The following is a 12,054-nucleotide window of genomic DNA, read 5'->3' as shown; positions in this document are numbered from 1 at the left end:
ACAAAGAAAGCACAAGATTGTCTGAAGAATAGAACTTGTAAGCAAGCCAGGGTTTAGAAATTCTAGTTTAAACATTCCTAATTGTGGAATTATTAGGAAATATGGAGTTAGAAAGATAAACATGGCAGTGCATTAACAAAAAAGACACATGAAGTGCAGATGGTAATGATTTTGAAAAAAATGTTGCAGGAATAGCCAACAAAACAATTTGCAAAATTTTTTGCAAGTATTATTGAGAGTGAGCATTACTTGAACGTTTTCTCACTGTACAACTACCAGCTGCTTACATAATGCGACAAAAATGACCCTCAATCAGAAAAGGTTGGACAAGAGCCAAAAGGACGACTACTGTTAGAAGCAGCCTTGGTGGGTTTGAATGCATGTCATGGCAGTAAAAAGTTGAGGCAAAGATAGAAGTGTGGTTTCAGTTCTGTGAATGCATTTACTACAGTGAACTGAACACATCATTTCTAAGAAAGCATATTATTTGAATTAGTTGCCTAGTAGGATCTCAGGTTTCAAAATCGATGCAGTGCTCACTAAAGTTGAACTTTCATGAAAGACAAAAAGATTGTGGTCACTACTGATTAGAGAGGGTTTCGTTCAGAAGAATCAGGTCTTTTCAGCATAGGAACACTAGCAGAAGGGCAGTTAGTTAGGTTGTAGAATCGCCAGATGGAGTGATGTTGCATAGAGGTTTTCAAGCTGTCAGAGGCTTTGGACACGAGAACTTAAAACGTGTCTCAATGTCTGAGAATCTGGAGAGTCAATTAAGAAATTAAACAGTTAATATAGAAGTGATACTCTGTCAGGATTGAATATATGAAGGTGATTCCTGGAAAGGCTGGAACCTTCTTTTACTATTCAAGATCTGTCCAAACTCCATCTATTAATACATATACATAGAGAAGAACTTTAGCACTTGTGTGAACATATCAGTGCTGATTTCAGGGACAGGAAAACAATGAGGTAATGGTTGGTTCCAAGTTCCTTTAGACTAAGTTAAGGCAAACAATGATCGATCACTATTCCACTGATTTGTAAAAAAAAAGGTGTTTACACCATTAAGAAACCATTTAAAATTCTGACCAAATACTAAACATTACACTACACAAACAAACATGAAACATCTACTGCAAAGGGATTGATTGTTATATCTTCATTCTTGCATATATTCACACAAATCAAAATTCTGTACAGCGAAAATCAGCATCAAGAAAGTACCTTCGTAGACAGTCTGTAAGTGTGGTGGTTCCAGAGGACATATGGCTTTCTCCATTCACAACATTCCCATCAGAGCCTGGACTTAAGGGCCAGAATGGCGTGGAAGACCCAGGTAAGTCCAGGCTGATGTCCCAGAAAGGATCTATTGTAGTGGAGACACCACTGGAGTAAAATTTTAAAATAAAATTATCACATGGTCAGTGATGAATAGTGATCAGTTGTCATCCTGTCTCTCGGAGCAACTCAACTTAACATAACCTGTCATTGTAGGAACAACGATCTAACAAACAGAAGTTATAACACAGCAACAATGCAATTCAGAACAGTTTGTGGTGGTGCTTATTAACTGTGCAATCAGTGATCCAAAATATCATATCCATGAAGGAATCAAAATGGCAGCTATAGCCCAATATCTCGCTTGATCTGCTTCAGATTTAATGGAACACATCTGACTGACTTGTGATTTAGCATTGTCAAATAGAAACCAATTTAAAAGCTTAGTGCAAGTCCAACTTAAATAGCACATCTTTCATTCAAGCAATCATGTCAAATTGTTGCCTTTTTTGTTTGTCAAAGTTGCCATTTACTGTTCAGTTTAACGGTTCAATTATCTGGCAGTACCATGATTAACTGTAGAAATGTAAGTGGGTTCAAGCTAAAAGGCAGCAATGCTTCAAATGCTAATTCTTTGCTTCCTACCAAGAATTTGTATTTTACAATCTGTAGCTAGGTGCCTTGGTACCTAAGATGGTGCCATAAGTGGCAACTTGTAAACTTCTCTCTATACTTGACTATGAGACAAGACAACTAATTCTGATTTAGGAGGAAGGGGATGCTGATTGAAGACTCAGTCTGTATCTAATATGGAAATCAAACCGACTTCGGATGGTCTCTGTGCTTCCTTCAGTTAAATTCCTTCCATTAGATTTAATTAAAAAGGTCATTGTAATTGTGACAAATAATTTATCAAGTCATGTAAATTAAACAACAGTGAAATTCAGATAAGCTGCATCTCCTGTTGTGAAGAATTTGTCAGTCATTCCCACTAGCAGAATAGGACGAAATAGAACACAAGGATGCCAATAATAGGCTCAAGTTCTAATTAGTTGAACTTGCACACTCATGCCTGGGCAAAATCAACGAGAGTGGAGTTAGACCACGCTAGTGTGTGAAATCACAGGTGACAGCTGTGAAGTAGTCCCATTCAACTTGTCTGAATATCAGAGCCATTTTACTGTACTGTTTTACCAAGTTGCCCTTTGTTTAGGCTGAAAAGAAAGGACTTATCACCATCATGGTCTGTGCCAACATGGATGGCACCAAAAGTGATGCTTCCTGTTGTTGACAAGTCCAAGGTTTGACAAAACAATGTTTAGATACCACCCGCACAGTAGCAAGCTAACGAAACTGCCTACATGACAGAGGGGTTGATCAGGAGAACAGAAAAATGTATCAATGGAAGAAAGATCATCACCCTGATAACCCTGTCCAATGAATGCCCATCCACAGACCTGCAATGTTCCTCTAACTGAAGCCATAAGGTCACAGGAATGCTCCAAGCTTTTGCACAAAGACACGAAAACATGGATAAACATGTTTCACTGCATTAACATATGGGACTTGTCCGAAGACAGCATAAGCAGAAAGAGATGGACGTTTTCCGGAGCTAACTCAAAGTTGGACAATGCTTTTTACTGTCAAAAGGTCCAACCATTGTGAGGCAAGAACAAATTGAAGATAAAGACATCTTCCACATATTTGCTGGACCACTTGTTTCTTTTGATAAAGAGCATTTGTGGGCAAAGATTACGTTGGGACTTGAACAATCTTAGGACCCTGGCTAGCTCAAATTAATGGATGGACACCACCCTTCACCACACACCCCCTCCACCCACAAAGACTCAATTTGCTGCTGGTTAGCTATGAACAGAAATGTGGTACTAAGAATAATTTGATTTTTTGGAGCATTTGAAACAAGCATCCTGGGCATATACTGAAATTGCAACATGTATCTGCATGAAAGATGAAAAACCCTTGAATATTTATAGGACTAGGGTCACATTATGCAACTTATTCCATTAGATTTAAAAGATAAAACAAGGATCAGAACTGAAAAAGAAAATCAATGATAATCATTCAGGACACTGGATTGTCGTTTGTGACTGAGCATGTTTGATGATTTGAATTTCCATTATTGACACCTGAAATTTTATAACTGAGCAATACTAAAACTGGCACTCATTTTAATAAAGCTGCACTTTTCAAATGCTCTCAAGTTATCACTGAAGAGGTGAATATTAGCAATGTACAGTTTAATATTTTCCCACCAGATTATTCAACAAGGCATCAATTACAAACCTACAATGAAAGCAATTCACTTACTGACAGACTTGGCAAGTGACATCAGACTGCAGTCCCCCAGTGAAAATTTGGTCAATAATGCAGTTACAGTGGTTTGGATTACTGGCTTTCTTCCCATTATCATCACCTACGTGAGAATGTGATAAAAACCCAGTAAGGAGTCTTTATTGATGGGGCGTTTCAAGAATAAGCTTCAAAGAATGGAAAAACAATATGGTGCTGAATTATTCTTTCACCAGTTATTTCCAACATGAATAACAATAAAACATGAACAGCAGTAAACATTTATGACATTAACATATAACACGTTGACAAACAGTTAATATTTGCCAAGACTTCTGCCTGATCCTACAGGATTGCGGGATAAGTCAGTAAATGTCTGCCCACTGCCCAAACTTAAAACAAAATCACTTTTGTACGCAGTCAGAAACAATGTTCTCTTTTTGCTTCATACAACCATTTTGCTGCTGCACACCATCCTTTTAAGATGGACATGCACATCTTAAACACTGGTCAAGTGAGGCCCATTTGTTCGTTGTAGTGCCAGAAGATTTTTTTCCTTAAATATGAAACAAAGTTTCACAACCTCACTCCTCTGGGAAAGGAGTGAAGTTTCTGTACTGATTAATGTCATTACAATCAACTGGACTTCAGAACGAATTCCCTAATAGGAACAGCTTAACAGCTCCAGTCAGGGAGTGCTGGCTGACAAATAAAAAGGATGAGCAGCAGAGATACTGGCTCGCTGGTTCTGGAGTCTGTATGAAGCAGTACTATAGTCAAGGACTGTTCGTGTGTAAAGAGAGGAAGACTTGGTAATGAAATATCTGTCTCCGTGGACTTAATTCAGCTTCAACATTGTCAAATTTTGTCTCAATGGTTACTTTTGTGTTATGTACACTAACATGCAAATAGCCCTGAAGCAGGAACACAGATCCACTTGGTCCACCAGTGATACTCCCGCCAAGGTATATGGACGAGACTAAAGACAAGGCACTGGAACTTGGGCGATAAACTCGATAGCTTCGATTGTTCTCAAATAAAAAAGGACTAAAGAGGATTTTGTTAGAAATACACAATTGTAAAGAAAAATGAATGAGAGCGCGTGCATGGTGTGAAAACATAGATTTGTAGTGGACTAACAGAACTCATGGAATAACTGCTTGCAATATAATCTCAGTTCTTCTAGAGCAACCATGCATTTTGCTGCAACATTAATTGGCATTTGGTTTATCTGATGTACAGACTGCTCATGTTATTTAACTCAAATATGATGATTACAGTTCAAGGGCAGATTGTCAGGACCAGGACTGCGGGTTCTTTGGTCCTGCATAGTTTAAAACTTAAACAAAACTTTCAGCTTCCTCATCACTCAGTGTAAAGACCATTTTTTTAAAAAAAATTCAATTATGGACAAAAACGGGAGAAAGGCTACCTTAAACCAAGGGCCGTGGAAGGAATTGCTGCACATTCTTTTGTAAAACAAAAAAGTTACCTGAACGAATGTGGAATTGCACTTTTACTGTTGCTAAGTTCAAGCAGTGTGGGAAGGCATCCAAGATGCCACACCAGCCAGGGCACGTGTTCATGATGAGCTTCACCCAGCAACAGATCACCAGAAGTCATCAATTTGACACCAACTCTAATCAGTATCTGGGCAGTGAACAGTTTGTGTTTACAGTATACAGCTAGCATGGCCCAGTGGTCTAAGATGTTGGGTTCAGGCAGTCTCTCAGGAGCCAAGGTTCTGTACACCACCTTACCAAAACATTTCAGTTGGGGTCTACCACACCCCAGCTGAGGAACCCTGGTTGGTGAGCTGGCATGAGCTAGAGGCCACAGACTCTGGGCAGTCCTGACCAGCATCATAAGCCATCAAAATACCATCTTGCAGGGGTTAGGCACTGGTCGTAAAACAGCTGGTGGACTCCTTGCTGTGATACTGATTGATTGCTATGATCCTTTGCCCACCTTTGTCAAAAAAATTCAGTAGATGTGGGTCACCACCCTCTGAGACAAGATGATACACTCTAGTGCCAGAGATCGAGTCACCCCATTAAAGGAGAGTGATCAGTCAATAATGTCTCTCCACATGCAAATGGTGACTTTGCACCTTTAGACCCTTAAGTGATATCTTTACATTAAGCCTCCTCAGGAGATAGTGGAAGAAATGTCACCAAGTTGCACTCAATGCCAACCTAAATTAGGACACAGCTCCTGTTCTTAGGCCACATGAGTCGCCAGGTCTCACTCAGGACATGATTGATGTGTTTACCAGGATCCAATAATGTCGGGAAAACTGTCTACTCGGGTTGCACCTTCCCATCAGCAGCTGTAGTGGCTGTCAGAGAGGTGCTGCTCAGGAATTGGCACCTCCATCATCACGAGTTCAAGTGGCTAGCATAAGGGAATACTGTATCATGGACTGGAAGGTTCGGGGAAAAGTTGGTGGGGTGTGTGCATGTGCATGCGTGTGCACTGGTGGTGGCAATGGTAGCTGCGTAGGCATGGTTCCTTGTCTGCAAACAGAGGTGCTCAGATCCAACATCATACACCGACTGGAGCATGCTCAGGTATGTGGTTATATCTCCTTTGTATGCATCCCTACTTGGAACGCATTCTACATCAGCCCCCAGGTTCCAGAAAATTCACTGAGGAGCCCATGCCTCTTAATGTGAACTGCCTCATGGAAATACCCTCTGTCCTTCTGTCTGGCGTGGATGCTTTTCCTGGTGTGCTGCAATAGCAGCCTGTGTATCTACTACTACATCCACTGCCCAGGCACAACTTGCACTTCACTGTTGGTTAGTAGAGCACTCTTCATGTGAGAGTTCTCCCACTTGTCATTGTGGGGATCTATATATCAATGAAAGAAGAAACTGCAGAAATTCTGCTCTGCATTTACCCCTTACTTTATTCATTTGTTGAATTAATCCCATTGTTATATTAGATAATTAATCCCATTATTATAACATTTTTAAGAGTCCTTTTGCGAATGTCCTCAACAGAAAAATACACCTTTACAATTAATTCACACGCACCTGTTCTGTGTTCAGGTTTAACCAAAAAAGGATTAAAAGAGAATCCCAAAAAGAAAGCACTGCAAAAATTGAGCTGTGAACATTTCTGGAGGCAGCGAATATGGAAGCCAATACGAGATGTGTGAAAAGCAAGCTATTTTTAGTTCAGTTGTTAGAATCAGTGATCCTAATAATCTAATATTAAAAAAAGTAATGAACAAGGGGAGTAAGTCAATTAGCTGTGAGCTAGCAGGCCACTTTCAAAATGACCATGGCTGATCTGGTTATGGCCTGAACTACACTTTCCTACCTTGCTGTGAAGAATATTTGGTGTACAAGGGTTAGTGCAGCTGCCTGGAATACAATTATCTAGGCTGCACTACGTTAAGGAAACAGACAAAATCTCAAAAAAACTCATCTCTAACGCAAAAGGAAGGTTCATTTTAATACCCTGCACCCAGAGTTTTAGTCCATCTCCACTTGGAAAGATCCTTTGAACATCTAGCCTTTAAACTTCAAAAATCCACATTTCATCTAAATGAGTTTAGGCAACGCCTACACAGGACTTTTCCTGATTGGACAATGTGGTAATTCTAGAAATCGGCCTCGTGAATCTTCACGAACGGCCTCTAATGCAAGCTTGTATCTAAATTACACAATATTCCAGGTGCTGTCTCACTAAAGCTTGACCCAGTTGTAGCCAACCTCGACTATGTTTATAATTATCTTGTCACCCATGCAATAAAAAAAGTCCCTGTTTCAAGTTTCTTAATTACCTGTCTCGATCTTTCTGCTAACCTGGTGATTCATAAATAAGGACACCCAGATCCCGTCATACTGCAGCATTTTGCACTCTCTCTTGAAAAATCAATAAGTCTGCTTTGCTATTCTTTCAGAAAAGTAGACATCACATTTTACTCCATCCACCAAATTGTTAACCCAGCCTTTGCAAACTCTGACCATCTCAACTTGTTTCCACCTTACAGTTCTAACACCTTGAAAGCTACCACACAAGTTCTCAGCTTAGAGGCTTCATCGAGTAAAACTTTCTGCTAGTGTGAAAACTCTGACCTGAAAACTGGATTTCTCTGTTAACAGGGAACCAACTGAACTTTGGATTCTTCAGAGCTTCTAAACGAGAATTAAAAGTGGGTGCCCCCAGCTGATTCTCTCAGTAGATCACTAAACTTCGCAATATTCCATCAATTATCACAGGTATTTCGCCAGGCACTTGGAAATTAAGTATTTGTGTCAGATTTTTAAAAAGTTATCTTCACTGAAAATTAAGGCAGATTTTGGCTTCAGTTCTAAGGCTTAGGTTCCAGAAATGATAATATCTTGTCTGCCTTCATCACAACACAACCGTAACTAGTTGAAGCCCCAAAGAATGAGACATTCCAGCGATTACTGCTTGCCAACCCGGAAATGATTCACTTATTCTGACTGCGTTCCATTAGATCATCAATCCACCATCCATGCCAATGATACCCCGATACCCTGAACTATTTTGTACAGTAACCAGAATGCGTTTTTGTCACATCATCCATACTATGTTCATCCAGCTCTACACTTGGTTGTCTCAGATTCTCCAGCATCAGCAGTTCCTACTGTCTACATCTACTACATCTCCTTTATCCACTCTGCTTGTCACATCAAGGAACTCCAATAAATCAAGTATCATTTGCCCTTCATACAACCACACGGACTCAGCCTGACTGCATTATGATTTCACAAACTTCTTGCCATTGTCTCCTTAATGATGCAATGCAGCATTTTTCCAAAGACGAACGGTAAGCTTCCTGGCTCATTATTTCCTTCTGTCTTCCTTATTTCTTGACTAGATGCAGTGCAACAGGCATGAATGCAACTCAAGATGTTAGCATACATATTACTGCGAAATTAGAGCAAGATAAATACTTTAAAATTGGCACCATTATCTTGTCCTGCCTCCCTACTCTGTAATAGGTAAGACAGTTAAATCCCAGATTTCATTTTGGAAAGATCAAGTTCTTCAACATATGATCCATTAGAACATTGCTTCAGAGATCTTGGAGGTGGATCTATCATACATCCAAAGCGAGGTTCAACCTAAACTTCCCAACAGTCCTAACACTGGCCCTAGGTTTACAGTGCTGCACAAACATCTACCTCGACACTTCAAACAAGAGCCTGTTTAAAAATAAAAGAACTTGGCCCAATACCAGTGCATAAAGTCAAAGGGTTACACAGCACAGCAGAGACCAGGTTGCCCGCAGGTTTTTCTTGACAGCCCAGTTCATTCACCAAGGAGTGTGTGTGGTTGGGGGCATTGGATTACAGATGGTGTCAAATTGGGGAACGTCCGTTTTGGAGACAAAAATCGCTCTGCTTTATCATTATGAAGTAAAGATTTTGTTGAAGTTGCTAAAGCAAACAGAACATTTCTACCAGCTTTTGCCAACACTCTACAGCTTGATGATTGGTCTTAATCTTAGTATTATTTCAGTGATTTGTATACAGGCAAGGATTTGCAAATAGCTGTAATAGTTGCTATCGGCCAATAAAAGGAAGCTTTATTTGCTATGGGTATTAGTTTAAAAAAATTTCTGGGTGAAAGCAACGTGTATTCAAATGCTCCCATGGTTTCAGCTCTGCATCCAATCCAATCTAAAATCCTTCAAAATGTCGTTTTACTCCAGTTTTGACCTCCTGTACATCTGCTTCCCTCACTCAATTCCAGACAGACGCAGCTTTAACACTTGCTCTAATGATTAAATTCTTTGCATAGCATTCAAAATTTACCAAATTAAAACACAACAAATTAGCCTTTATCATGAGACAAGAAAAAACACTTTAAATCAAAAGGCCAGGTTACTTAAAAATTTAAGTCCCTGGTAAAATTCAGTAAGCCAGCTGATTTGTCACAGACCCTCTCCACACAGGATAAACAAAAACACCAATGACTACCTTCCACATTTGCGATTAGCTCCATGATTTTCACTTTTGAAAAAAAAGAGAACGTACAGGTTCATGGCCAACAAAGGCCTCGGCTTTGTTAAAGTTGTGTCATTGGTCCGTACCTTTGCAGTGCCTATGTAGAACATCTAGTGCAGCAATCAGAAATTCGTGTGCATCCTGCTGCTCATACCCTGCTAAATGCCGTGCATGCGTCCAAACCAGATGTAATAACCTATATGGAATATGTGGTGAGCGGTACCCAGAGTAAAACTGTATGAAAAGAAACAAACATTGCAAAAAAAGTGAAAAACTATCATACTTTAAATATAATAATTTAAAAATCAAACAAACAGTTGGAACTAAACAAAATCAGCATACTAGATTGAATATGCTTGAGCAGGAACACAGTTCTCTGACAAAGCTGCTGACCATAATTAGACAAGGTAGATATATTTTAAAGAGCTGAAGCCTTGGCAACTAGATAGTAGGCTACATCAAGAGGAAATTTCATTTTCACAAAAACCTGTGAACCACGAAATCAGTGCCCTGTGAATACAATAAAAACATTAAGTCTCCAGAAAAAAAGCTGAGGTTGCAAAAAGTCTCCCAGGGCTTGTAAAACACTAGTAAGCTTGCTTAAAAACAACAGGCATTTTTTTGTATCTTGCTTAATTTAGTGGATTTCATATTGGCTTCATGAGTTTTAGAAAGGAAGCAAACATAGAACCTTTCATTGTACTTCAGTGATTTACAGGCAATTCAAGGCCTAGGGAGACACTTCCTTGCCTTGCTCTGATATGAATACATTAGGCACTTTCAGTCACAACAGAGATTCTCAGACATGCGCTATTTTATTGGCAAGCCTTTCTCAAGGTGTTCACCATTTTGTGTAAGGTATCTCAATAAATAAAAGCAAAAAAAGTGTCTGAAGGCTTTATATTGCTTTGAAATATTAAAAAAGGTCACAGGCTTTAAAAGAGGGGCAGAAGATTATAAAACACTGGAAACTGAGACCAAAAGAAGAAATATGCTGAAATTGGATCGATTAGCATCTGGAAGTGGACCAGTTAAATGTTTTAGGTAAAGATTATTGGTCATAAAAGGGAGAATCTGCTCATAGGTAATTTTATTTGTCTAAAAAATTTGCACAGCAATAAAAAAAACTTGAACACAAACATTACAATGGCCATTGAAATAGATTTTGCTCAAAAGTTTTGGATTTAATGTCACAGTCAGTAATGTGAAAAGAATGGCATAAAATTTTAGAGTATGCTAGCACAGAATGAACTGTATCAACAATTCACTCAGATACACCAGTGACTGTTTGACTTCTGTTGTCATGTTGAAATTGTCAATTTGGACCTGAAAGTTCACAACAGCTAATGTCTAGATCAGGAGAAAATTCTTATACCAAGACAAGAGGTTCATAATATTAAATGAAGCATGTTTAAAATGTAAACAGAAGCTTTTTTAAAAAAATACCATTCTGAAAACATGTTAAGGCTGTTGGCATAAGATAGTCACTGATGTTACTTGTCTCCCAATTGATATTCATAATTAGGAACAAGTGATAACAAATTAGAGGTCATTGTGCACCATCCCCATTGCAGCTACTCCGATAATGACTCACCTCCTGAAATAGCCTAGACATTTCACAGACCAAACAGCAATTGGGACTTTGCATTTCACATTTGTGTCGGTCAGAAAGGAAAAAATCCCGGAGCAGTGGAGTGTGGGTAAGTGCCTGAACAATGCAGTTCATGAAGCATGTGTTCCCTAGATTTATTAGGCCTCGGAGACCTGAAACAAGAGAAAACTAAAGTCAAAGTCAAAGCCAAAGTGACATTTGTCTTATTGGGTCAATCCACTGTAAACATTAAACAAAATACACTTCGGATAGAAAGAAATAAGTGTACCATGAACAGTAATTCAATTTTAAAGATTAGGAAGGATATTAGCAAGTAATGCCTTGACCAACAAGTGCATTTGTTCTTCATTGCTGCAATACAAGTGTCACAAGTTTGACCAAAGTACATTTGTTTTTATTCTTTTGGGGATGATAAAGGCTTTAACAAAATTTGCACTTGATCCATGAATTGACCCTGCTACATCATTGAGTTTTAATTTAAAAAAACTAGAAAAACAATTGTATTCAAATTATTGCCAGTTCCCATGCCCAGACAATTTAGTGTTCAATAGCAAGCAGCAGCAGCAGCAACAGGGATCCTTGAGGCCCACTGCATTATTGTTTGAAATAACATTACACTCATTTGCTTCAGCCCTTCATCAGGATATCAGTAAATTTTCTTCCACTGTCTTAAGTGCCTGAATTTGCCCTGGCCTTAACTCATTTGCTCCTGTAAGCCTCAGTCATGACACAAAAAACACATTTGTGCCAAACAGATTTCTAATTAAAACAATGTTCAACTCTAAACTTGTCATTGTTTCAAATTGCTCTAAGGCTTTGCTTTTCAAGGTTCTCAGAAGGCCCATTCCCCTCAAATCTGTGTTC

General features: G+C 39.0%; 1 protein-coding gene across 3 annotated transcripts in view; it reads right to left on the bottom strand.

Annotated features, from left to right (window-relative positions):
- The window catches only part of usp22 (ubiquitin specific peptidase 22), a 119,923-nt gene that overhangs the window by 14,828 nt on the left and 93,041 nt on the right, over positions 1-12,054 (bottom strand). For all 3 annotated transcript variants that reach the window (XM_048552687.2, XM_048552688.2, XM_048552689.2), the window contains 4 exons: positions 11,173-11,342; positions 9,665-9,812; positions 3,607-3,712; positions 1,225-1,386 (listed from right to left, as the gene is read on the bottom strand). In XM_048552687.2, coding sequence (XP_048408644.1) covers positions 1,225-1,386; positions 3,607-3,712; positions 9,665-9,812; positions 11,173-11,342 — 586 coding nt within the window. The remainder of the gene's footprint in view (positions 1-1,224; positions 1,387-3,606; positions 3,713-9,664; positions 9,813-11,172; positions 11,343-12,054) is intronic.

This window comes from Stegostoma tigrinum, chromosome 23 (assembly GCF_030684315.1).
Source record: "Stegostoma tigrinum isolate sSteTig4 chromosome 23, sSteTig4.hap1, whole genome shotgun sequence".
Classification (NCBI taxonomy): Eukaryota; Metazoa; Chordata; class Chondrichthyes; order Orectolobiformes; family Stegostomatidae; genus Stegostoma; species Stegostoma tigrinum.
Note: the sequence above shows the minus strand (reverse complement) of the source record. Positions and strands in the feature narration are given on the sequence as shown.